The 27,816-nt window shown below is 34.1% G+C and overlaps 5 protein-coding genes and 1 pseudogene across 6 annotated transcripts; 1 reads left to right on the top strand and 5 right to left on the bottom strand.

Annotated features, from left to right (window-relative positions):
* Positions 1 to 593: 593 nt before the first annotated feature.
* On the bottom strand, positions 594 to 1,515 carry LOC111216247 (dehydration-responsive element-binding protein 1F-like). Its single transcript, XM_048782229.1, has 2 exons — positions 1,380 to 1,515; positions 594 to 1,348 (listed from the first exon to the last, which is right to left on the bottom strand). Exon 2 carries the CDS (start codon positions 1,327 to 1,329, stop codon positions 709 to 711), a length of 621 nt encoding a protein of 206 aa, XP_048638186.1. The 5' UTR covers positions 1,330 to 1,348; positions 1,380 to 1,515; the 3' UTR covers positions 594 to 708.
* A 3,139-nt stretch (positions 1,516 to 4,654) lies between these two features.
* On the bottom strand, positions 4,655 to 6,864 carry LOC106445570 (lysophospholipid acyltransferase 1). Its single transcript, XM_013887149.3, has 8 exons — positions 6,433 to 6,864; positions 6,302 to 6,357; positions 6,004 to 6,224; positions 5,518 to 5,929; positions 5,357 to 5,442; positions 5,207 to 5,270; positions 5,020 to 5,138; positions 4,655 to 4,927 (listed from the first exon to the last, which is right to left on the bottom strand). The coding sequence occupies exons 1-8, from the start codon at positions 6,735 to 6,737 to the stop codon at positions 4,790 to 4,792; spliced, it is 1,401 nt and encodes a 466-aa protein (XP_013742603.2). The 5' UTR covers positions 6,738 to 6,864; the 3' UTR covers positions 4,655 to 4,789.
* Positions 6,865 to 14,488: 7,624 nt separating this feature from the next.
* On the top strand, positions 14,489 to 15,337 carry LOC125610192 (thionin-like protein 2). The gene is made up of 2 exons (XM_048782228.1): positions 14,489 to 14,941; positions 15,179 to 15,337. The coding sequence occupies exons 1-2, from the start codon at positions 14,561 to 14,563 to the stop codon at positions 15,182 to 15,184; spliced, it is 387 nt and encodes a 128-aa protein (XP_048638185.1). The 5' UTR covers positions 14,489 to 14,560; the 3' UTR covers positions 15,185 to 15,337.
* A 709-nt stretch (positions 15,338 to 16,046) lies between these two features.
* LOC106445568 (serine/threonine-protein kinase PEPKR2-like) lies at positions 16,047 to 18,416 on the bottom strand. The gene is made up of 4 exons (XM_048782226.1): positions 18,158 to 18,416; positions 17,216 to 18,049; positions 16,833 to 17,129; positions 16,047 to 16,725 (listed from the first exon to the last, which is right to left on the bottom strand). Exons 2-4 carry the CDS (start codon positions 17,973 to 17,975, stop codon positions 16,358 to 16,360), a joined length of 1,425 nt encoding a protein of 474 aa, XP_048638183.1. The 5' UTR covers positions 17,976 to 18,049; positions 18,158 to 18,416; the 3' UTR covers positions 16,047 to 16,357.
* A 177-nt stretch (positions 18,417 to 18,593) lies between these two features.
* LOC106445567 (F-box protein PP2-A12) lies at positions 18,594 to 20,174 on the bottom strand. Of its 2 annotated transcripts, XM_048782227.1 has the most exons (4): positions 20,044 to 20,174; positions 19,577 to 19,998; positions 19,394 to 19,512; positions 18,594 to 19,317 (listed from the first exon to the last, which is right to left on the bottom strand). In XM_048782227.1, exons 2-4 carry the CDS (start codon positions 19,889 to 19,891, stop codon positions 18,888 to 18,890), a joined length of 864 nt encoding a protein of 287 aa, XP_048638184.1. In that variant the 5' UTR covers positions 19,892 to 19,998; positions 20,044 to 20,174; the 3' UTR covers positions 18,594 to 18,887. The 2 variants fall into 2 exon arrangements, with proteins under 2 accessions (XP_048638184.1, XP_022576403.2); XM_022720682.2 differs by having other exon boundaries at positions 19,394 to 19,509; positions 19,577 to 20,132.
* A 4,205-nt stretch (positions 20,175 to 24,379) lies between these two features.
* LOC106368428 lies at positions 24,380 to 27,013 on the bottom strand (annotated as a pseudogene).
* Between the last annotated feature and the right edge of the window lie 803 nt (positions 27,014 to 27,816).

Genomic DNA, 27,816 nt, shown 5'->3' with positions numbered 1-27,816 from the left:
TTTCCGAGAGAAGAAATAACTAGTTGGAATGGAAGACAACGCCTCTTAAAATTTTTTTTTTGTAATTGAAGGCGATGGTGGTTTTAAATTTTGCATCTTATGATACTTCAGATGTTTTACCACAATGCTATGTTACTTTATGGTGGAAGTCTTGATAAGAAATTGAGAAATCAGACTTTACATCAAACATTGTTTTAGGACATTGATATCCATAAATTTCAGTATTAGATAATTTATTAACTCTAAACTTAGTACATTTAAAAATTGTAATTTCACCGGAAAGCTTATTAATTTTGTATTGTTGTGGCAAAGTGTCTATTATATACACTATTTTTCCTGCCCAAAAAATGCAATGACCTCTTAAAAATATTATACAATCTCTGTAGTGATCGTCGAGAAATAGATATATTTCGAAGTTAAAATGTTATGAATCGATGGTCAATCTCTAATTAGGCTGTCGAGTTTAAGCATCTCAATAAAGTTTCGGCTTAATCTCTAATTGCGCTTACACTTTGTACATGGATTCATAAAGCCCATCCATTTTTATAAAAAAGAACAATACAATCCCTCAAGGAACCTTCCAGAGGATCTAATACTAGGAAAATCTTACAATTCATTTCACAAACTATTGGTCTATTGCACATGTACACACTGACACACAAATACGATAACATATATTTAAAGTATTTAAATGCGTATACGTCCCGCTTAATAGTTGTAACTCCACAGTGACATATCTTGGTAAGAAGACATCTCTTCTTCCATGTAAGCATTAGAAGTCATGCCTTCCATGTACGATCTCGGCGGCGACATTAACGGCTCCGTCGCGAGTCTCATCATCGTCGTGGAAACTTCTTCTTCTTCTTGTTCCACATATCCATACAAACTCCTCTCCTCCGATCCCGAACCAGAACCAAAACCTAAATCAACCTCATCACCATAAGAGGGCACAACCGTAATTCCACTCTCGTATTCCGTCGGCCTGAACATCTCCGCCGCTTCCGCGGCGACTCTCCTGATGACATCGGGATCGGTTGATTCCGGCACCGGAAGCCTCCAGGCGGAGTCGGCGAAATTCAAACACGCGGATCTCCCGCGCAGAGCCAAAGCCGCCACGTCGTGTGCACGCGCCGCCATCTCCGCAGTAGGATAAGTCCCGAGCCAAATGCGGCGTTGGTGAATCGGCTCTCGGACTTCGCAGACCCATTTGTCGCCGTTCCTCCGCCGTATTCCTCTGTAAACTGGGTGACGTGTCTCCTTGAACACTCTCCGTCCTGCACGCCTCTTCGGCGTCATCTCCGCCAGCATAATCTCATCGTTGTTATCCATTAGAAAAAGAAAAAAATAACTCCGCCTTAACTTATAGAAAGTGGAACTACTGTTACAATTCGAACTATCTCACTGGATACTCTAAGAACATATGTAAGTTAGATTCTTGTAAGGATAAGGTACAAAGGGATTAAATTTTGTTCGAATAAAAAGTTTTTTTTTTTTTGGTCTAAGTTGTACTCTGTTTTGTTTTTCGGTTGGGAGTTACGAAGCAGAGAAGTGAAGGAGAGGAGAATATATAGGCTACGGTGATGGGACCCACATAGTGCGATTTCTACGCGCGTAACACACCGTTAACAGCCTGTTAGTGTTAGCTTGAACCCATTATAACCATATCGGTCTGGGACCCTCTTACTTTAACCAATAAAAATGCCTAATTCGATTTTTCTAGTTCTATAATTTTTTTTTTTTTGTCAAACACTAGTTCTATAATTTATAAAACTAAAATTATGCAAGTTTTACTTCAAAAATACCACATTAATACCACAGATTTAAATCTAATATAGTAAAGGCTACAAATCAGTTAGGATATTTTACTAACTTTTACTAGAAATTTCTAAACCCTAGTTTTGCGGTACTTTTAGTATTTGTAGATTATATACCCAAATATAAATTTATTCAACAGAAACAATAGTCCCTTTTTTTTTGTTAGTTATGTAAAAATAATGAAAAAAATATTTGTTTAAACATCGTTGTTTTCTATAGTTATAACATATAAAATTTTAATTTGTCAATATGTTTGGCTCTAGTAGGTAATTATTTTATAGTTTTAATTATCAAAACGAGAAAAACTAAATTGTTTTATTAGAGTTGTTTTTGCAAGATTGAATGACCATTACATCTATATTTGTTCTTCAGTATAAATGTAGAGTAGGCTCAAGCTGATAAGTTAGAGCATCTTTAGTGGCTAAAAACTATCAAAATCTCTTAGAAAAATAAAGAAAAATTGAATTAGAAAGTATAAGAAACCAATTAAACGACTGAATACATGACAAGTATTTAACGTAATCTCTCAAAATTCAGAGAAAGTATGGTCTTAAAGAATCGTTTCTTGTCTCTTGCCTCCACATGTACGTTCTTTTTTTCACTTTTTTTTTTAGTTAGTTTTTATTAGTTCAGAAATGTTTCAAAAAATTACCGTTGCGGATGCCCTTAGAAAAATTAAAATGGTAAGTAAATGACGGATGAAATATATAATAAAAAAATATAAACACTCACCTGATTAATTTAGTTGATTACCATTTTTGTTGAAAACTCGCACACGTACATTTTTTAACGACACATGTACAATTTATATAATTTACTTCTATTTTGTATGAGTGAAAATCGTCTTAAAAAGAGTTATAGCAATTTGTTTAGTTTTCCGCTAAAGGCACATAAACTATACGCTAAAATATTTAAGCAAAAAAAAGAAAGAAAAACTACGTGCTAAAATAGGTACGGCTACCCTTTGATTTAAGAGATTAGTGTGGCTTATAAAATTCTTGGAAAGTTTGATCAAACAGAATAATTTCGCTTATTAGTTTAACTTACTATTAATTAAAATCTGGAAGTTGGGGCCAGCACATTGGACCACAAGTATCTCAAAAATAAAGATATTCTTTCTGTATTTGTTTTGTGGATATGGAACACGTGACCCTTTTCCATATTAAGTAGATTAGCTGTGAGTAACACGTGGGATTTCCGTGGGAACTATTCCTAAGTACGATGTTACAAACTGCGCATAACATGTGCCAATTGATTTACCATGCATTTTGGTTTTTAACCTAGTTGGCTCTTTATTTTATCACTCGAAATACTTTAAGATACGTAAATTTCAGCTAATGTGAAATATAAACCTATTTACTTTGGTTTATTTTAATTTTCTATAGAGTATTCCATATGGAGTATTCAAAAAATATACTTGAATATATGGATTGAATTGTGGTAATTGTCTATTATAAATTATCATGAATTTATTGTAAATTTTAGTTTAGGTAATTGTCTATTATAAATTAGGAAAAAATAAATAATGATAAAATTAAGTTAATTATTATTTCAGTGGTATTAAAGTGTAAATAAATTGAAGTTTTAATAATTAATTTATAAGTGTATTTCTGTTTTAATAATATAGATAATATAGGGCACGTAAAATTTACAATGTACTATAATTCCTAACTGATTATAGAGTCACTCAAAAATTGTATTCGAATTAGCAGAATGATGAGTGACGACTTTGATGACGATGACCTTAAATGTTTAAAATGGGTGATATAATACACAAGAAAATGCTGAAATAAATATATATATATAAATAATATTCCCTCTGTTTTTTAATATAAGTAGTTTTAGAGAAATTTTTTTGTTTTAAATTATATGTCATTTTCGATTTTCTATGTAATATTTATTAATAATTAATGTTGTCTGACCAATGATAATATATCTTTTATTTTTTTATTGGTTGAATTGTGATTAGGTAAATAATTAATGATATTTTTGTTTCGAAAATATAAAAAATTAATGATTTTCTTAATCTATGTGCATAGATGTAAAACGACTTATATTAAGAAATGGAGGGAGTAGCAGAAAGTGTTAAGCGTTACAGACAAGAAGACATATAGGCCAATAAAGAATTAAGGCTTCAAGCTGTCTCGTGAGTGTCACACGCGTGTCCTTCATTAATCCTTCTCTCTCTCTCTTTCTCTCTCTCTATCTCCTAATTTAGGTGAGCATTTTTAATATGCATTCATAGCCAATTATATGTCATTCCCGTGTATTAATATTTTACTAAACCTACTACTTAATCAGGTGATCATCCGATATACAGTATATATCGACAATACAAACAGTAACGTTAAAAAAATTCTCAGTCGCTTAAAAGCAAGATACTGTATTAGAGTCCAGGATGAGTTAACATTTAACAACATATCAAAATTTTAGATTCTAAGGAAAACGGGTAGGTTGAAACTTGCAAGTTGCTTTCTTATGGCGTCTGACGTCTGGCGTTGTAAATTTTAGAATTCAGCACAAAATGAACTGTGGTTAAATGTCTATTATATTTACGTGTGGTTAAATACAGTTGCTATTTGCTAATATGTCTATTATATTTATGTGTGGCATCTCTTATAGTTATAGTATAACAGAAGGTATAGTGCATTACCATACCGACTAAATGAATAAGCCAAAAGTACTGCAGAATGTATAGTATTTGTTTTGACATTAGGTTTCACTCCTTTGAGAGGGAGGTTACAGAATAAGGAAACCCTCATACTATGTTTTCACATTATTCACATATTTATACTCAATTCTATATATAAATTGTAGATCCTATATCTGTAACAAGAACTATGAAAAAAAGATTTATAAGCATCACAAATACATTAAAAATAAAAAAAAGGAAAAAAATCTGTATCAAAAGCCCAAAGAGAGACAAGAACCGGATGGGTTTGTTTCCAATGTTACAAAATAAGAAAAGAACAGTTTATTCTTCTTTACGTGGCTTTGCTCGATAGGGTTTCGCAGGAACAACGTAGCTGAGGAGAATCAATCCAACAGGTATGATTGTTCCTATGTAGTATACGCTCCCGTATGCAGTGAGCGTTTCGTGCAAGCTTAAAACCTGAGACATTGCGATTAAAAGAAATAAAAAAAAATGGCGTTAGAGTGATCAATAACTGTGACGGAAGAGAATAACAAGGTTAGTTTTATTACCATGAACCCGACGGCTGAGTAGTTGAGAACCAAAACAGTGTAAAGGAAGTTGATGAACACCATCATACTTCTCAGCACTCCCAATTTCGGACTAATAGCTTGTTGCCATCGGTAAATAACTGCAAAGAAAGCAGATGTAGATCAAGAAGGAGATGGCATTAAGAAAAAAAGAGTGAAAAGTATTTACCCCGTGAGCCAGCGATCATCAAAGCTGACTGAACAAAGAACATCATGTAACCAGGATACAGTCCCTGCAAGAAGCATCACATGCTGTTAGTTAGTTCTTACCATCACTAGAATCAACTGACAAAAGGGAATAGATGAAGAAAGAACTCACATGCCAAACCGCACTGACGGTTTGTGTAGCTAGTAACTGGAAGAAACCTGCCTTCTTCCCACTCTTCACTAGTCTCTCATACACGTCTGTATTTTAAACAACGCAAATAAGTAGATAGTCTCTCTCTATCATGTAAGTTCACTCTTTAAACATATACTTACAGTGACGGAGCCAGGTGCTGACTTGTATGTTCCACACAAGCGGAATCTGAACAGCGCTCTTAGCAAGTTCAACACCGAGTATGTCTACGTTCTTGGCACGGTCCCATTTGGGTTTCGGCGAAGCATCATCATCAGTCCAGCCGCTGAAACCCAAACCAGAGATGATAATAGAAGCCTCTGAGATCGACCAGATGAAGTAATACTTCCAGCGAGCCGTCTGTCCCGCCATGTACTGGTAACCAAACTTCTTCCAAAATCCCCATTCTTGGTACACCGGTTCAGTAAACCGAGTCAACGGGAACTGAGGGACTAGATAGAGATACAAAGCCATGCAAATCCCAGCTTGGAAGATAGCTCGCAGTGTAGCTAAATAAGGCGATGGCTGCTTTCTTTTCTCGGAACTATCCCAAATCTAGACAAAGCACAAAAGTTCACAAAACTGACAGAGAGTAAGTAGTCAAGACTCTAGAAGAAGAAGAAGCTTACTCCTGTTCCCTCTGTCCATTGGAGATAATCTTTCATTTCGTAAACAGGACCAGCGAAATGGCTACCGCAACAGAGACAGTAACCAAAGTACTCGATCAAAGACGGCATCTCGATCAGTCTGTTCTTCTTCTGAGCTTCACGTAAGCCTTCCTCCTTCAACATCCCATCATTGTAATTAACCGCACACGAGATAACCTTCAGCGTTAACACCATTAACGCTCCTAATGCACATCAAAGAAGGTGAATCACAATCTCTACAAGAGCATACAAAAAGTCATAAAGGAAGGATCTTTATTACCAGTGGAGTCGATCCCTCCTTCTTTCCACGCATCACCACTCATGTAAAACACATGACTACAACAAAATCACGAGATTGCATCATCAGGGTTATGCTAAAGGAAGAATCTTTATAAAAAAAAAAGCCATTACCAGCCGATGAGATAAGCAAAGCCGAGGAAGAAAGTGATGATTCCACACTTGGGCCGATACATCGCCATGGAAGCGTATCCGATCGTCATCGGGACGAGGAAGTGGAGATTCGAGGAGAAGCCGAAGGAGAGGTAAGAGAGGAACACGCCTGAAGCGGCGGCGTAGACGTGCTTGCCGAGTCGACTCGGAACGATTCGCCAGAAGAAGGAGACGGGGATGGTGGCGACGAAGCAGAGGAGGAAGCGAAGGACGGCGACCGATACGCCGATCGAAGCAGCCATCGAATCCATGTCCATCGATATCATGGTTGCTCGATTGAACTCACTCGGACTGAGTCACACGACCGAGTCGCTCCGGGGAGGCTTGTTTCAGATCGTGTCGTGTGGTCGTGGATTTGCTTCTTTGTTCGTTCACTCAACAACACGAAGCGAAAGGATCAATTTTTTCTACATGTAATAAACCGATCGGTATAATTTCTCAACACTCGATTGAATCCCGATCGGTTCGGTTCAGTTAATTCATAGCCCAGACTTGACCAATTCTTTGACGTTTCACCTTATCTGGCATCATGTGCAGCAAAAAATTTTAAAAAATTATTATTTAAAATTTTATTATATTATTACCCGTATTTTAAAATAAATTTTATTATATTATTACCCATATTATACTAATACATAGATATATTACTAATTTATATTTTTAATGAAACCATATATTTACATAGGACTTTCTAAAAAGTTATTTTATTATTATTTATAGATTTGTGTCATATTTTGAATTAGTCTAACTCAAGATCGAGAAAATTTATTAATTTATAGAGATTATTAATTTATCTAGTATTAATTTATAGATACTTTACTGTATATATCTATTTTCAAAAATATAATTTAAAATTAAAATTTTTTGCTCAATTTATCTTAATTTTATATTCACAATGAAAATTCATCTTTTTTTTTCTTAACATTTCAATATATTTTGATAATATTTAGTAAAATTATATCAAAAAACCACATATAAGTTATATGAAACATAAAAACACAAAACACATAATATAATAAAACAATATGAAAGTCAAATATTTCTAAAATTTTATTAATGTATATATGGTAAAATCAAATATATTTTATATTTTATAAATAAAAATAGAAAAATAGAAAAAATCTAAAAATGAAACTTTTTGTAAATTAATATCTCTATAAATTAATAAATTTTTGAAGTCCCAACATTATTAATTTATAGAGGTTCTACTGTATATATATGTTTTTTAAATTATAATCTTAGATAGATTTTTTAATCTATTTCTTTTGGTATATATTAATCAACTTGTATAAAATTAATTGAAAATTTTGGTATAAAAAGTGTATAATAATGTAAAACTATACAAAATTTCTAAAATTTGTAGATATATAAAAGAAACAAAAGATATCAAAAATAATATTTTTTAGAAAATCATAGAAAAATTGGAAAATGTTTTTGTTACTAAAGTTGTATAATTAAAATAGAAATAAACATTATTTTGAAAATTTAAAAATATTATTATATTTATACTACTATATTATTTAATGTCATATTTTAATAGATGTTTTTTTAATGATGATGTATAATTTACTACCATATTCTAAGAAAACTACCAAAAATATAAATCAGCATTAATAAAATCATTCATGTCGTTTTTTCATAAGCATGTCATATATCTTATTGCGTCATGTCATGTTTTTTTTAGTGAAAGTGTCTATGCAGATGACATTTCAGCATAATTTAAAAAATCATTTCGTAAATAATAACTAGGGGATTACGGTAGATAAAACCATGATTTAAAATAATTATGAAATAACATAAAATTTACGAAATGACTAGGAACATGACAAATACGATGCACAAAAGTTAGGAACTCAGCAGTCATCACTCTATGAAATTTAACAACCAAATTTTACCATCTGAACTAACTGACATTCGATGTAATTCGCCCCTAAACGTTTTTAACAGTACCAACCCTCAAGCTATTGCTTGATGAGCTTGTACTCAAGTCCGGCCCTTGAGAGGATGGTTACTGAACTTCATAACTAGTCATGACTCATGACATACCTATTCAATTTAAGTGAGGTCCGTTCATGATTGTAAAATGAAGAAGTGAAAAACAATATATACACGTTAGGTTTATGCATAACTTCGTATCATAAAAATAGATTATAACCATATCTAGAATGTGTAACGTCAGAAATCCCAATATTCTTAGTGCATTGACTAGGATTAATTACCTACAATATTATTATACCATAGCATATCAAAACTAATTTATTACTAAATATGAAAATGTTGACTTTAGTTAACACAAAGATACAACACAGTCCCTATATATATAGATACATACAAACCCTTGTAACCTAGTTACACGAACCAACATTCATACTCAACGAACACTTTCAGTCAATTTTGATAATATTCTTTGTATAAAGATCTTTATTATCAACAAGAAAATATGGGGAACAAAATAATCGCGATGTTAGTGGTGATAATGGGGAGCCTTTTGGTCGAGACAGAGGCTATGGGTTTTCAAGAATGTTGCAAAGGTTGTATTTCGGCTTGTGGTGCAGACGGATTAAGTACATGGACATGTCCTGTCACGTGTCTCACGATTTGTATACAACCTTCTGAGCCAGATCTTCAGGAAATAGACCAGACTGATTATTTTTGCAGACTTGGATGTGCTACCAATCGTTGTGTTCCATCCTCCTCGATTCAAGATAAGGGTAAGTTTTATATTCTTGTGTTTATATACACTTCAATCATGTGGATCTGAGTATATTAAGTAGATGTCTTAGAATGTTTGAAGTTTTTAATCATTTGAGTTAATTTTATCCTAATTAACTTTCTCATGGAATTTTGTTTTGTTATGAGCAGATCACGCAGAGAAAGTTTCGGTATGCGTGGATTCATGCTCAGATATGTGCTCTAACAAGAACTAAAGCCTATACATTAATTTGTTTTTGTTCTTTGTAAACTAGCGTCTAATAAAAAGATATAAACATGGATTGGTTTGTGTCGATTAAGTATTCAAATCCAAAGGAGAATGATTTATTGATTTGATACTATATTGTGTTACAAACAAGTATATTGACAAAATATCGATCCGAAACAAAGAGTCAAAAATGATAAAAAAAAGGGTGTGTTTAATAACAATTTTGTAGATTGTCCAATGTGTTTCCCGTTTCCATCTAATGTTATTGCAACAACGATTGTTGTTAATTATTTTAAATTTCATCAGAAGAAAGTTATTATGGTTTATCAATATCATCAATCGACAAAATGGAACTGAACTTCATCGTTGTGGTTTATTTCTTTCTCTAATATCCTAGTATTTTGCGTACACGTACATTTTCGTTAGACTAAACATTGTAAATCATGTTTATCTTCCAAGTGTGTTGCATGCATCTTCTAATTGCGTGAGCTGCTCACCTCAAAAACTGGTCGGACTTTGGTAATACTGGATACATCTACATTCAGGGTCTGATCATTTCGTCGGACTATCATATTACCTATCTGGACCAAAATTCAAATATATACTTTACCAAATATTGACAACTTTGTTAACAGTAAAACCGGAACTCATAACGAATGGGTTTACGCTCATGCCCCAAATTAATTTTTACCATTAGACTACAAGTCTACGACCTCTTCTTTATGAAAAAGGACAACCCTTCCACAAACAAATATGCACAATAAAAATAGGGTTAATTTGTGTAATAGCCAATTTTGAGAGCAAAAAAAAGAAAAAAACATTGATGTTGACATAGTTAGTTTTCCTATCATTTTCTTCTCTTTCTTCCAGTTTTTTTTAGACGGTTGACGGTAATAACATATAAAGATTATGTATCACTTAAATGAAAAAATAAAATAAAAAGAGTTGTTACAGTGATGGTGGTTATGGCATCAGCCATGATGGTGTTTACGGTGGTAGTGACCATGGTAGTAGTTACAGAGGAAGATGAAGTTACGGTCATAGCTATAGAAGAAACAATGGCTTTTTGTAGCAGAAGATACTGTGGTTATGTAGTGGTGGTCGTCGTTGTGGCAAAAGAAAAAAAAATACCGTAGATGGAGACGAAGTAATAGCCTTTTATAGCATAGATTACAAAATGGTATGGAACAAACTGAATGTAATGGAATAAACTAAATAGAATAGTACACACAATGAAATTATCAAATAGCAGATTATATTAAAAAAGTATAATGTGTTTACATGCTCGACATCTACATGAAAATGAAATTATAAGCATGTCAACATAACTTTTTCATCATATGAGAACATACAAATGAAAATCTCAATAGAATAGAATATGATAAATGGTATAGTTCATATTAATAAAATTATTAAATGGTTTAAATATAATGTACTATGTATGTCTAAAATTAACAAAAAGCAGAGAATTAGATAATGTTTATCCTAACATCAACCACTTTCATAAACTAAACTCAAAATACTAATCACTAAACCCTAAAGGGTAAATATAAACCTTAGCCCAAATATCAAAATATGCAAATAATACATAGTATGAAATATTATTAAAATAAAATAGCAATAAACGAAATATGAGATAGTATTTCAACTGATCTGACAGGAATCGATGCTGTGAAGAAGAGAATCGAAGGCGTCTCAACCATAACACCGTTGTGGTTTGTAAAGTTTGGAAGCAGAGACGTAGCAGTAAAAACGATAGATGAAGAAGAGACGATTGAATGGTGGTGATGGAAGAAGAGCGGTGGTAGTTGATAATCGTGGTAGCTGGTAATTAAAGAAGAAGAAAGTATTTTAATATTTCATTAACCGGATACGAGAGGTAATATAGTATATATTATAGAAGTAATGGATGTAATTTTTTTGGGTTAGATATTGAATTATGTTTTATTTTGTAGTTATCGAGTCAAATTTCCCATAAAAACAACTTGGTCATCTTTAGAAATAAAAAAAAAGATACAAAAAATGGTGATTCTTATGACAATAGTGATATTTATAGAATACATACGGAAATTATTTTCTTGTAGACACTAATAAATATATTATTTTTAAACACTATTACATTAGATGTTTTGTTCGCGATGCGGGCTTAAACATTTTCATAAATTTTTGAAAAGTTCTTTGTACACTATATTCATTATACTAAAATAAATTTTAAAATAACTCAATATTCTGTTTTTAATTATATAATTTATGTTTTTCTAACTTTTTACTAAAAGATTTTTTCAGATAACAATACAATATATATATAGAAATTATCTTTTTTTTAATTATATTTTTAGATTTTGGATAATTAAATATTCTATTTTTAACTATATAATTAAAAATTTTATTTGATTAATATTTAGTTATATAATTATGTTTTTTAACTTTTCACTAAAAGACTTTTTCAAATAACAATATAATATATATAGAATTTATCTTTTTTCTAAGATATATTTTCAAATTTTGGATAATTCTTACTATTATTAATTTTAATCAATTATCTAATCAAATAAATTAAATTTCGTTTTTATTTTTTAATTTATTTATACATTTTATTTATTAAGGGTATAAACGATATTAACCACTCTAACTTTTAACGTGAGAGCTCGATTCCAAAAATTTACTTTGCAAATAATAGTATAGATAGATATATTCAACTCAGCTTAAACAAATTCATGAGACGTCAACAAGAAGAAAAGTAAATTTGTGTACTTAGTAGATACATCTAAAAACAGCATACACATGTTTAGGTTAATGCAAACTTTATTTTAGAAAAAAAAAATGAAATAAAATAATAAAAGAGTTATCCATTACATTTGTTCAAAAAACAATGGTAATAGTCTCTTCAAACTAATATAAGAACTGAAGAGATTATTATATTTTTTTTGAACATATGCAGACAGCACTATGAAAATGTACGTGACCAACATTGAACACAAAAAAAAACTCGCTGATTGTCGTCGCCACGGTACGAAATGAAAAAAGGATCAAACACTTATGGCGTATTAATCCATAATACCAGAATCAGATCATATTAATCCAACTACTAGAGAGCTATTACGATTTATATGACATAATGAGAGGAATACACCTGAAGCTGCGGCATAGACGTGTTTGCCGAGTCGACTCGGGACGATTCGCCAGAAGAAGGAGACGGGGATGGTGGCGACGAAGCAGAGGAGGAAACGGAGGACGGCGACCGAAGCAGCCATGGAATTCATGTCCATGGTTGTTGAAACGGAGAAAAAAATTGAAACTCGGATCTAGCTCACTCGGACTGAGTCACACCACCGAGTCGCTCCGGGAGGCTTTGTTCAGATCGTGTCGTGTGGTCTTGGATCGCTTTCCTTTGTTCGTTCACTACTTCACTCGCACGAAAAGGAATCAATTTCTTTTTCTACCTGTAATAAACCGATCGGTACACTTTCTCAATACTCTATTGGGTTCGGTTCAGTTTGATTAAGTCATAGCCAACCCTTGGCCTATTCTCTCTCTCACGGTTTCACCTAGGGGTGGGCGTTCGGTTCTTCGGTTTGGTTCGGGTCGGTTCTTTCGGTTCTCGGTTCTTTCGGTTCTTGAAGTTTGGTAACCATTAAGGAACCGTAAAAAAATTGGGTTATATCGGGTCGGTTATTGTGGTTTTCGGTTCTTTCGGTTCCTGAAGTTTGGTAACCATATTAGAACCCAAAAAATGTTCCAATCGGGTTCGTTTCTAAATGGTTACTTTGTAACCATATTACCAAAATTAATCTGATGTACTTGCAAATAAATGAATTAAACCAATACCAAAATAACATTCAAACAATTTTCTCATTCATAAACCAAAATCCAAACTGTGAGAATAAAACATCCAAAAAACACAATGTTCTCATATAAGATAAGTGTGGATTAATAAAAAAATTTAAGTGTATAAAATATAAACTATAAAGATATATGAATAAGGCAAGTGTATAAAATATAAACTATAAAGATATAAGTATAAGGTAAGTGTATAAGAGTTTTTCATCCGGTTCTATATGGGTATTATTCGGTTTTTGGTTCGGTACGGATACGGTTCCGGTTCTTCGGGTATAAAATTTCAGTATCCAATTAGGTAATTTATAAATTTGGTTCGGTTTGATTCGGGTTTTTTTGGTTCTGTTCAGTTCGGTACTTCGGTTGCGGTTTTTTTGCCCACGCCTAGTTTCACCCAGTCTAGTTATAAACTTACTATAAATAAACATAAAACCATGATTTTAAAACAATTATGAAATAATAAAATTTACAAAAAAACTAATGATTTGTTTATTTGTTTCAGAATGAACGAATTTGTATCTTAAAATTATTTTAAATATTGAATTTGTAATTTCAATAACCATATGCACAATATCTAGCACAAATAACTTACATTCATGCATGTATGTAAACTGTACTCCCTTCGTTTCAAAAAATAGAATTTTTACCATTTTCATACGTATTAAGAAAACACATTAAATATCTATAATAAATGTATCATTTTTGGAAATTTTTAATATCTTTTAACCAATAATAATTCAATAAAATCAATTTTTTTTTAAGTTTGCATTTTTTTCATAGAAAACATAAAATATGTATCTTTGTGAAACAATTTTTTTTCTAGAAACATCTATCTTTTTAAAACGTAGGGAGTATTTGATAAACAAAGGTTTTTTACAAAACTCAGGTCTAATAATGGTAGGCGGATTCTGGTGAGGTAAGTGACCCAGATTCGAAGTAATTCAACAACACTAAACATATGCGATCATAGGATATATAGAGCAATGCTTTCGACTTCATTTAAATATCCAGAGAGAGGTTTCGTTCGTGGACTGCATTTCATAAAAAATAGTATAAGTTTTTCTATAGATCTTGGGATACCCCAAGTTAATAAAAAAAAACCAAAGGTTTTTACATGTTTATGTTAATGTACATTTTGATTTTGGAAATAAATATAAAGATCTCCAGATTGTAAATGTGCAATTGAAGATCTAAACATCATGGTAGTGTAATATGTTACCTAAAATGAATAGTTATCCCTATATAAATATAAACTTTGTTAACACAACCAACATTCACAGCTAACAAACAATTTCATCTATTAAAAAAAATTCATTCCCTCTCGAAAAAAAAATGGAGAGCAGAAAAGTTACCATGTTAGTGCCAATAATGATACTTATGATGATGGGAAACCTTTTAGATCAATCAAAGGCTCAACAAAGTTCTTTAGGTCAAAGAGAAGCTGAGAAAATCCATTTTTTCCAGTGTTTTCCATCTTGTCTTAAAGAGTGCAAAAGTACTCACAAGTTTCCAGCGTCTCTTAAGTGTCCAATTATATGTTTTAAAGCCTGTCTTCATCCTCCTTCACCATCACCATCACCATCACCATCACCATCACCATCACCATCTCCATCTCCATCTCCATCTCCATCTCCATCTCCATCTCCATCTCCATCTCCATCTCCATCTCCATCTCCATCTCCATCTTCGGAGAAAACTATTGATGAAACTAATGTAAGTTTGCTTTTCTCGAAAATCCACAATTCATCAAAATTTACTCATCATATGTGTATATTATCGTGTTGCTTGTTAATTGCTTAGTGGTAAACTACTGCGCTATTAAAAAGTCATACTTAGTTATTATTTGTGTCAAGAAATTTTTATTGATATACAATGGAATTCTTTTCATTAATTTCATATATATTGTTGTCTTTTTGTCTTTGTGATTTTTGTTGTTTGTGCTATTTACAGATGTGAAGAAAGTCGCAGCCTGTGTTGATTCATGTTCGATTAAGTGTTCCAGCAAAAACGAAAAAGCGATATTTCCTCCTGCAAATTAATATTTAAATTAAAAGATAAAAATAAAATAGTTTGTATTGATTGGGTTTTCAAATAAATGATTTTTTAATATTTCTGAATATATTTATGTGGTTACGAACATATCAATTGATAGAATCACCAACTGAAGTCACTCAATAAAGAGCCTATCTCAGAAAGGAGAGGATGGTTACTAAACTTCATAATTAGTCATGACATACCTAGTTGCGTACACACATGACATATCAAATACAATTAAAGCCAGATCCATTCATGATTGTAAAATGAAGAAGTGAAAAACAATATGTACACATTGGGTTTATGCATACCTTCGTATCATAGATATCAAAGAAAGAGTATCAATTATATGATTCACTCAATCACAATAATCACTCCACATCATATATTTTCATAATGATCATATGATCCTGTCATTTATTGTTTGATTCATATAGATAGCTCAACTGTATAAATTTATGTAACTCATTATATCATAATACAATTCATACATTTCTCTTGTTTTCTCATATAAGTTAATACAATATCAGAGCAGGTTATTCTTATGTGTTTTGATCCACCGATTAAACTCAATGTACAAACATTTTTCGTACTTTTCATTTAGAATTTCATGTTCTATCTTCCAGTATTATTTTAAGTTTTGTTTGTTAAATTCTGGTCGCTCGCCGCTGACTCTGCGTCAATATCATGAGCCTTCGGACGATTCTTTCTTAGTTGCCAACTCTTATTTCAGATTAATATAAGAGCTGAAGAGATTTTAATAATTCTTTTTGAACATATGCACTATGAAAATATAAGTGACTATGAATTGAACACAAAAGAAACTCATTGATTGTTGCCGCCACGGTTAACGAAATGACAAAGATAATTCCGATACAAAAAACGGATCAAACACTTATGGCGTATTCTATTTACATGAAGATCTGTACAACAGTCAGAAAACGTAGAAGGAAAAACCAGAATCAGATCATATCCAAACTATTAGAGAGAGCTATTACGATTTATATGAGATATAATGAGTCACTAAAGATCATCATATCAGGGACAAACCCATGTGACTTGGAGACTTGGGACGAGTGTGTGAAACTGGTTTTGTCAGAAGGCTCGACAGAGTGTATTAGTAGTCGTGGTCAAGTTAGAAGAGTGTTGCTGCTCAATGGGGCTGTTCGTGGGACTACAGAGTCTGCTTCTCTTTGGTTCTGAGATCCTCACGTTGGAGATTGCAACCACAAGCACATCGACCACACCGCTTTCATCTTCTTCCTCCTCTGTGTTGGAGAATGAATCAGTCGGTGAATCATCATATGGTGTCTTCTTCTCTCTGTTAGCTCTGTTTACGTCGGTTTTCTTTATCGGACTGCGAAGCTGAAGGCCGGGAGGAGATCCTGCTTGACCCTTGTGCTTCGACTTGATACACATTGTCTTGAGTGTCCGGTCAGTGTAAAAGAGTATCCATGGGTGCCCTGAAACACACAAGTGAAGCTAATGGTAAGCATTAAAAAAAAGGACAAACAAAAGATTAAAAGCCAATGCTGCAAGTTAAGGAGCTGGAAGAGATTGAAAGGCTTACTTAGCACTTCATCCGCAGTGATCCTAGCAGATTCGTCCCTTGTTAGCATTCTTGACAATAGATCACGAGCTGGTTTGGACACAGACTCCCACACTCCAGAGTTGAAATCAAGCTTCACTTTCTTGATCGCTTCGAAAATAGCATCCAAAGAGTCTCCCTTAAACGGGAGCACACCGGACAAGAGAGCGTATAAGAGGACTCCTGCACTCCAAACGTCGACTTTCTCTGAATAACTTTCAGAAAGAACTTCAGGTGCTACATAAGCAGGACTTCCCGCCAATCCAGACAATGTCTGACCTGTGCAAAGAGCATTGACCAAGAAGATAAGTAAAACCTTTGCAGTTCAATTAAACAACAGATTACTAAGGAATAATACTAATTACCTTTTGCAATCCTCATGGCGAGGCCAAAGTCAGCAAGCTGAATCTTCCCAGCAGCTGTGAGAAGAATGTTCTCAGGTTTGATATCTCTATGCACAACTCCCATCTCGTGGCAATAATTGATAACAAGCATTAGGTCCTTGAATATATTAGCTGCTCGCTGCTCAGAGTACCTCCCCTCCTTAACCATCTGATCAATCAAACGTCCTCCCGAACACAGCTCCATCACAAGATGGAAACAATCAGACTCTTCATACACAGCGTGCAACGTGACAACCCGAGGATGACCAGACAAATGCTGCATAATCTCAACCTCCCTGTGAACAGTCTCCTCCCCTTTCTTCAAAGTCTTACAAGCAAAGTCAATCCCATTACTCTTCGACCTACAGATCCTAACCGACCCGAACTTCCCTTTCCCAATGTTAGGACCAAAAACATAATCATCGTCAATCTTGTTCTTCCTACCAGTCTGAGTGGAAACGTCAATGCAACCAATCTTCCTCTTCAAACCTCTCCCCGACGAAACCAAAGACGACGCACCGCAGGGAGGCGCAGTAGCGACGCCTGCGAGACGTCTCTTGAAGGAACCAATAGAGTCCTCGCCGTCGACGACGGTGTCATTCTCCTTGCAACGCTTCTTGAGTCTAGCGTAACCTTCTAGTGAGAAGTGTGACCTGAAGTTGGATGATCGAGATGCAGTAGTAGCACATGGTGAATCCTCCTCCGAACCTTCAGCTTCACTACCTTTCCGCTTCTTCCTCATCGAAACAGATAGCAACGGATCTCACCACACATCAGAATCACTTACATAAGGATCAAAAGGATCAGTCTTTTCTCCTACAGAAACAGAGCAAACGAATCAATTATCAAAAGGAAAGGACTTTACATAAGTATACTCTACACTCAATCGAACTAAAGCTGATGAAACTAGGGCAGATAACGAACCTCGGGGAATCACGAAAAGATGCGACCTTTTTCTCCCGAGATGAAAGGGTGGTGATGGGGACCCAATGGAGCGAATCGAGGCGAAATTGACGGGAGGAGGAGACTAACACCGTATCGAATCCCGAGGAATCGAAAAAAGAGTTAACGGAGATCGAAACCCTAGAGAGCAATCTCGAGGAAAGCGATGTTTAGGGAGAAAAAAAAAAGCTTATAAGCCTGAATCGGTGATGATGATGATGATGATGATGATGCAAATATAAAACGAGATTGTGTGATTTGTGTGTATATATATCTCTAGACCGGCGCAAATGTCGGTTCGTCAGAAAACCGGTTTATTATATTAATTTATGTTGATTGGAACCCATAAGATCAAAACATATTGTTGGCTTTGCCAAGGTGGGTTCTTCATGCAAAGCCCCCATCTATCAATTGATTGTAAGTGAAAGTAATTGATCATATATTCTTATACAACTCATACAAAAGAAATTGATCATAATATTCAAAAGGGTAGCTAGATGTTATGTGCAAAATCCCATTTGCTTGCAGAGGTAAGTCTAACACAAGACCATAGTGTTTTGTTTTGACAATAATCCCACTAAACAATCTACTGAAAATCAACAAGAGTACTAGGAAGAGGACGAGCCACATTCATTTCTCTAAAGGCTGATGATAGCTAGTATGTTACTACGTCTACAAAAGGCTAAAGACCGTATACAGCTTTGACCTCTGACTAAACCGGACTCCGGTTCAACCGGTCTTTACACGAGCTCGGGTATACGATTACAGAGTCTAGTGACAACCCGCCTTTGGTATGTGTACAATCGATCTGCGTCATCGAAAATTTTATCTTCGTCGACGACCTTCTTGATTCCCGGACAACAAAATCTCCACCGTGGTAGTGGTTCCACCTCGCCCGCTCGGTTAACATGCATTGAGAAGAGGAGTATTGACCATCTTCAGTCCAGAGCTGAAACCGAACCGGTTTAATGTCCCAACCATGGACTTGTTCTGTATTACAGACCCGTCGACCAAACCACTTGCCAGACTGTCCTAGCTGTACCCTGAAGAAGATACTGTAGGTTCCTGCCGGGAACGGGAAGTCAATCTCACCGTCGACTTCAAACCACCAGGTTTGTTGAAGGTAAGCCACGGAAGCAAACCTGCAAAGAAGAAGAATCAATTAAAAAGTTTATACATTAATTGAAACCAAGGAAGAGTGAGAAAGAAAAAACTCACCGAGATTCATCAGTGGGAATATGACTCCAGTATCGACGATCATCAATCCCTGTGATTGATAAGCCCTTAGCTGAGATGCTTAGACAAACACCACCGCTTCGTTTATCTATCCATACCTTCTGCACACAATCAAATACACTTTCGTTTAAAATTCTCGGCAAAAACAGAGAGAGAGACACGAACCTTGGTGCCTTGATCGAATGAGTTAACCCTGCAGAGACAGGCGTATATATCTCTTTTCTGGAGATTCTCCGGGAAACCACCAAGGATTCTCTCGAGAAAGGCCTCGTAGTTCGGAGGAAGCTTCGATTCCCAGACGAAATCGGCCCATGAAGCTCCCCGGAAAGCCCTGTTGAGCTTCGAGAGTCTGCAGATCTCGATGGGGTCCAAATTCTCAACGATCTGAGCCACGCAATCCTCAGGTAGATCTCCTAAACAAGACGAAGAAGACGAGGAAGAAGACAGATCCTTGTGAAGAGCAGAGTGACTCGCACCCATATCAAAGCACCAGGAGCAAAAACCCTTCCTTGTCTTACACGAGATTCAATAAAATATCAGGTGGGTTTTAAAGAGATTCTTGAATCGTTCTGAAAGTTGTAATCTTTCGTCGTCTGGAGGAGTTTTCTTTCGCACGCGAAACTCGAAATGTTTAAGACAAGAACAGAGCAATTGAATAAAGAGGTTTGGTGGTGAAGACAGACAATGGTGGTGGTGTCTATATGGGATATTGGACGGTGACGCAAAAGGCATGTAGATCGTGTAATGATATTTTAGTTTTGGACCTTTACAAAAAAAAAAAAAAAAAAAAAAAAAGTTTTGGACCTTTACAATTTTTTTTTTTTTAATTAAAAGCTGTTGGGTTTTACGTTTAGTTTTTGTTTTTTTTTGTCCGTTTTTCTTTGTTTTATAATGTTTTTTTAATCCGTGCAATAATCCTCCATTCATGAGTTGTAAGAAGTCAGATAAACAATTTAATAAATAAATGTACCCATATCCTTAGCAATTTTTGAATTTTCAGTTACTATTATTGTCTGTTATTATACGTGATCCAGGATGTCAACGACCATCTGTTATGAACATGTTAGATCGCGTAGTGGTTGTAATAACGCTTCTCCGATACACACGATAGTTGTTGTGGATATATGTTTTCTCAATCATGGATAAGATTATTTATTTGGTAAACTAAACACAGAAGAACAAGAAAACTTCAAACTTCAGCTCTTTATACTTGATCATCACCATTACCTACTGATTTGGTTTAAGTTTTATCTAATCTTCGTGAGTCTCGTGGACACAGAAAAGGAAATGTCGAGTATGTTAAGATATTTTAACAGTTAGCTGATTTTAATTATTCAGCACTTATAAAATGAGATATTTTGACGATCAAATGTTTCACATTCATGCATGTCCAAGACGAAAATATCTATAACATCATTGCTGTATGTACTATTTTTAATCGATTAAGACCTTGTATATATTCATATTTGTCGACAAACAAAGTTAGATATTTATTTCCTCCAATCAAACTAATGCTCAACAAAAATGCACATTTAGATTCTCAATAACATGTGAAATTTTGTTTGGCATATAATTTGTGTATGTTTTATTTTATTTTTTGTCGGCATTAACTTTTAGGCTGTTAACGTTACTTATGTCACTGATATATAGTTGGAAACTAATGGATGTCGATGCAAAAATCTCAAACTTCCTTTCAACTCCACTATGACACACTGACATAGGACTGAGAAAACGACCAAGGATAATATCGAATAAATATCTCAACTTAACTACTTAAAACAAGAAAATGCATAAAATTATGGGGAAAATGGATTTTTTATTCCCCAAATATTTATAATTAACATTTTTAATACCCAACTATGGGTTGCGCAAATTTAATCCTCAGTTGATTATGCAAAATCAAACTTAAAAAGATCAATCATTAATTATTTAACGGAGACGTTAAATAAAGTAGAAAGATGAGCGAGTTCTTCCTTTCAAAACATCAGAAATTCCTAAATTGTTTTTCATTCGATTTTGACAGAGAGGAGACTATTTCCATCAAGTAGAGGTCGGTTCTAACAGTGGAGAACGTTTCCGGCGAAAACTGACAAAGCTCAACAGTGTTTTGATCAGTACCAAACCCTTCTATTTTGTTAGTTTTCCAAGTTGAAGGAATAATGTCTACATACACTTCCAACATATGAGATTTTAGTACGATCAGATACAGAACGTATTAAAAGTGTTAATTTCAACCAAATCATAAAGTGAATCTCAGTATCTGCAGGTACAAACAGAACATATCCACCCTAGATACAAAACATAATTCACCCTACATCTCCTTAATACGTTCTGTTTGCTAAAAGGGGCCAACTTTTATTCTTGCTTCTAGTCTGCCAAATATCAGGCAAAGTCACGTGCATTTCTTCCGAGACCGACCGGATAGAGTTTATAAAAAAAAGTTTGAAAATAATTTTCGAAAATGCCCATAAAAGTTTGAAACGAAAAAAATTAAATTTACGGGCTAACGACTTTAACTACAGCCAATGCTTCTAAAACCAGCCCAAGACGAAGACGACGAAGAACTTAAAGAGGTTCGGAAGAAGACAGATCCTTGTGAAGAGCAGAGTAGCTCACACCCATCAAAGCACGACGAGCAAAATCCTTTCTTGTCTTACACGAGATCCGAAAGATTATCAGGTGGGTTTTAAAGAGATTCTTGAATCGTCCTGAAAGTTGTGATCTTTCGTCGTGTGGAGGAGTTTTGCACGCGAAACTCAAAACGTTTAGACAAGGGCAGAATAATAGAATAAAGAGGTTCGGTGGTGATGACAAACATGGGTTGTGCTTTTACGACATTGGACGGTGACGCAAAAGGAATGTAGATCGTGTAATAATAATTAGCATTACTAGAGATTTTCCCGAGCTACGCCCGGGTTATTTTCCATATATTTAAATTAAATTTAAATTACTTTATAATTTGTATCTGAATATAAATATATTTTTATACTTAGACTGATTACAATATATACTATAATAAATTCACATTATTGATTGCTACATTTTTATTAATTTACTAATGTCCGAAACCTTTAACAACATAACATGGTGTTAGATTTATATGAGCTACCGAACTTCTAATGTCAAACCAAAATAATCTAATGGTAATGTTCTTTACATTGGAGTATATAGATGTTAAAATGGGAAAAGCCACCCCATTTAAGACACATCCCATATTGTCAAAAAAAACAAATTAAGACTCACCCCATTCAAAAGCTATGCCGTTAGATTAATTTTAAAATAGATATATTAGAATTTTTCATTTAGACCCTCAAATATTACATTGACTCATTTAAACTTGTTTTGACCAATTTAAAATGATATATGATCTTCTGTTTTCAATATTTATTTTTAATGTAAGACTATTTGGAAGAAAAAACACTTTTTAAAAATATTATAAAAATATTTAAAGATTGATTATGGAAAATGAGGTTTTAGTTGTTTTTTTTTCAAAAAACGCAAAGTCGATTTTTTCGGCAAACTCGTAAAATTAAAATTTTCCTCTAAACCGCAAATCGGATTTTCATCTAAAACAGCAAATTAGATTCTTCCTCTAAAACTGCAAATTGTATTTTCTCGATAAAAAAAATTGAAATTTACTGCCAAAAAAAAAATTGTTTTTTCCCATCACAACCGCAAGAGCAAAATTTTCCGCAAAAATCACAAAATTAAAATTTTCGCCAAAGCCGTGAACTTGAATATTCCCGCCAAAATCGTAACCACAAAATTTTCAGCCCGCTAAAACAACAAATTCTTTTTTCCGCCAGAACCACAAAATCAAATATTTTTGCCAAAGCCGAGAAAATCAAAATTTTCAGTCAAAACCACGAAATCAATTTTTCCACCACAAAAAAAAAGCAAACTTCCAGCCAAAACCGGAAATCAAATTTTCCTGCGATTACCATGGATTTGGTATGAAATACGATTCGATATAACAACGAACTGCAAAACACTAATGTGACAAAGGATAGCAATAAACTGCTTGATTTACTTGTAGCATAAGCAAAGCTCGCAGTAATTGTCCATGTCATTGACATGGCATCTTTCCGGTGGCTCGAGCTTCCGCAGGTTCCTTTGGCAAAGGCTAGTAATAGCAGCTCTTGTTTCTTGGTACGTCGTCATGTAAACCGGGAGTCTCGCAACAACAATACCATGAAGCGAAGTTTTAATTCGCCTCCAGTATTCGTCTAATTTAGTTGGGGACTCCCTCCAACCAAGCATGTATATGTAGGCATGACCGACAGCTCGCTCACCTCTGCACAACATGATTACACCATCTGCGTAAGAACCACCTGCTGAGACGCGTAATGGTGCATGCCATTGATTGTGTTGTTGCAAAAATATTCATGAATTCCTTGCACGTAGTGTGCCTGGATGTTACTGCTAGCAAGACATCGATCCATAAGATCACGGAAACGGGTGATAGAAGCCGATCAGGAAAATGTATGCGTCTGGAGATCCAGGTCCTTGTATATATGTAAGTCTCACCATAGACTATATTAATATTTGACGATAAAAAAAATTACTATTCATTACTATAAAAAAAATTCTGTTTATTTGACTATTCATTGTAATGTTTGTTTTAGTTTAACTATATTAATAGTTATAATTAGTTTTTAAAAATTGCTGATGAGTTTAATGAAGTTATATGTAATAAGTTGTGAAGTTTAATCCATTTTAACTGGAAATATAATTAAATCAGGTAAACTACATAAAAATTTAATAGTTGTCATTACTATTTAAAATTATACATATTTGTTTGAGTCTTAAATATAGTTACTATTTAAATTTGTTCCAATTTTATTTTGTTTATTTAATAATTTACTATATATTTTTAAATGTATTTTCTCTATGGGGTCCCTTTTTAAGCTAACTTTATATGCTCACTGTTTTTCTTTAATTTTCTTTTGGTTGTAATTGTAATGCATATGTACTGTAAAATATTATTGCTTATTATGATTCCCAACAAAAAATGATACATAATAAATATTACAAAGTGGAAGGTGAATGTGAGCTCTTGATCACATTATTGCATGATTTGAATACATCAGATTGAAGTCATTCAATCTGTGCTAATAAATTATCTGCTGCAGAAGAAAAAGGAATGCTACCACAGGAAGAGCGTGAAAGACTTCACTTTCCCCTTGCTGATATGAGCCTCATTCTCAATTATCCAAGTTGTGAGATGTCACTTCACCAAGAATCATAATCCAAGTATTTCTTAGCCATCTACATGGATGTTTCATCATCAACATAGCTAGCAGTGATGAGTTGATTCTTCAGCTGAGTGAATAACAAAGTGGAGATACTTAGAATCAGAAAACTGCAGAAGAATTTGTTATGCAAAGGTAGTCAAAGTCTGGTGTTTTGAGAATATTACCGTACCTCAAAACATGTCTTTGCTACAGCAGCATGAAAACTTGCAGGTGATAATCTTCGGATCACCCTGCATGCAAACACTGAGAGAATAAGTTTTGAGGGATGTGAATAGCAAAGTTTGAAGTTAGGGTGACATCAAATTTGATTACTCGAGACACTGATTCACAAAATTATGACATCAAATGTAAACTTCTAAAAAGAGCACATATTTTGAAATAAGAGTGATCCTGCTACTCTGCTTTCTTAATTAAGTATATGACTAAGATGTAAAGCATCATTTTGAAACACACAAAAATGTATTTTAAACACTTACCGAATGGTCCATATATAGCAGTGTGCCCACCAGGTGCTTGACCTCCAGAGAGAACACGAAGCTGCCCATAGTAGCTCGTTCCAATACCATGTTGAATTGTAGTCATGACCTTTATAAATCAAAAATACTAAACCAAGGCTATGCATAAATGATCATTTTAAACATCACAATTATAGAGAAAGCTTTATCCCTTCATGGGAAGGAGAAGTATCTCTGTCTTTGTCATGTGTAGCCGCCTTGTTAGCGCCACCACCATCATTACCAAGCGACATATCTTCCTTCTCTTCTTCACCAACTATCTTACTATCTGATTCTTCTGAAGATTTCCTTTCAAATTTCTGGCCGCTAATCTCGTCCCTGCCTTGCCTCTCCACGGCTGCTTCTGTTAGTCCGCTGGAATCACTGTTGCTGTTAGGTCCGTGTAGGCTGATTCAAATCTAAAACATCAATAACACGGCCACAACGGACTACACGGTAAAGCTCCGGCAAATCAGATGATCATCGATATATATATGAAACATGCTGCAGATAATCATATAAATGTAGCAAAGGTACTCACCATCCCAGCAAACGTGCAACCAAGGCTCCACATGTCCAAGGAATAGTCATAGTCCTGTAAATCCACTAAAAGTTCGTGTTCCTTGAAGTACCTGATTGAAGAGATAACATTTCATCGAGGTTAGTTATTGATAAAGACAGTATAATGTAACATGTGTACATTAAAATACAAAAAATATATAACAGAACCTGGAGATCACACGGACGTTATACTCTTTTCCAGGATGATAAAACTCAGCGAGACCCCAATCTATCAGGCAAAGTTTGCGCAGCTCATGGTCGATTGTGATATTGTGTGGCTTCACATCTCTGTGCATTATACCTTGCGAGTGGCAGTAGTCCAATGCCTGTATCATATCACAAGAAAGTTTCAAGGTTACTACTAACCTTTATATGTTGTAAGTCACTGAATGGTAAAGGGATTACACAAAAAATACCTTCAACAGCTCATAGATGTAGTATCAGATGTCATAGTCAGTCAAAGTAGGATACAAAACCTTAAAGTATGTGCTGTTAACATACTCAAATATCAAGCTTGAAGTTTTTGAGTGTTGGTCTCTGACAACATCGAGCAGCTTCACAATGTTTGGGCCTCCACAGAGATTCTGAAGTATCTTAATCTCTCTTCTAATCTGTTAAAAAGATCACATAAATAACAATTCACAAAAGAACCTATCTAACTTTAAGTAATGTAACACACTAACCTTCTTCTTCTTGACAGGCTTAAGGATCTTGATAACGCACTTCTCGTTGCTGTTCATGTTAATCCCCTCAAAAACCTCACTGTATTTTCCTCTCCCCACTTTCCTCACTACCTCGTAATCATCTTGCTCCCTAAAGAAACCAAACACAAAGAAGAAAGCTTGAACCTTTTAACATAAACATCATCATTACCTATCATATACAGAACTAAACCAAACAACTTCTCTTCAAACAGACCAAATATCAAAAGCCATAAAAGCTAAAACTTTCGTATCAATTCCACAAGAAAAGACTCAAACTTTGGATCTTACCCCCACTCAACATTGAAACTTTCGTATCATTCCACAATAAACTTTCGTAATCCCAATACTCTTAGGACGGATCACGTTCACATCAGTGTAGACACGAGCTTTCGACATCACGGTGCGAAGAGAGATCTCTTCATCGAGTGAATATGGATCGAGATGAGGATCGAAGCTGCTTCCATTAGTGACGACGGTCGACGGTGAAGTAGGAGAATGCGCCGACGGCGCACAGGAGATGAAGATGGTGCCGCACAATAAGAGGAAGCGTAGAAGAGATGCGAAGGGAAAGTAGGAGGAGGAGGTGATACATTAACAGCGGAAATCGATCGGTGAAGAGGAAGAGGAATAGTCATAAGCTGACATGGCAATTTAAAGCAATCCTATTGGCTGATTTTTTAATCTGACGTGGACACACTCCCTGATGCTCATATAACCCTTTTAGTATAGGTTAGATCTTTAGATTTTGAATATCATTAAAATTACTTTTAACCTTAAAAATTAAATTTATTACTCCCTCCATTCCTAAAAGATTTAGGTGGTGTTATTCAATCATGTATTTTAATAGAGTTTAAATTTAAACACAATCCACTGTTATTCAAATGATGATTCTAAATTCTATTTTAAAATCTAGTGTTATTCAGTGAATGATTTAATTCCAGCTTTTAAAATCTAATGTTATTCAACTTTCAAGGATTTTAAAGTTCTTTATATTTTAAATTGATTTCAAATCATCTCTTATGGATTCTTATGAACAAATGAATGAATTCTAAATCTGAGGTCTACTGCAGAGAATTTAGAATCCATCAACTTAAAACTTTAAAATTTGATAGATTTTAAAACATTAATAACTGATTTGAAACTAGTGATTGAATAACACCTTTATTATAGAGAAATTTTTTGTTTCAAAAAGATACATATTTTATATTTTCAATATAACATTTGTCAAATAATAATGAGAAGTTGTAAAGTTCAAGAACATTAATTGTATTTCTTAAAATCTTGTTGGTGTAAAAATCTAGGAAATATAAAATTACAAAAAACTATGTATTTATAGGTAAATTTTAATATGTTTTATTAACAAGCGTGAAAATTCTAAAACATTGATCTTT

Source organism: Brassica napus, chromosome A6 (genome assembly GCF_020379485.1).
Source record: "Brassica napus cultivar Da-Ae chromosome A6, Da-Ae, whole genome shotgun sequence".
NCBI lineage: Eukaryota > Viridiplantae > Streptophyta > Magnoliopsida > Brassicales > Brassicaceae > Brassica > Brassica napus.
This window is presented reverse-complemented; position numbering and strand designations above follow the sequence as displayed.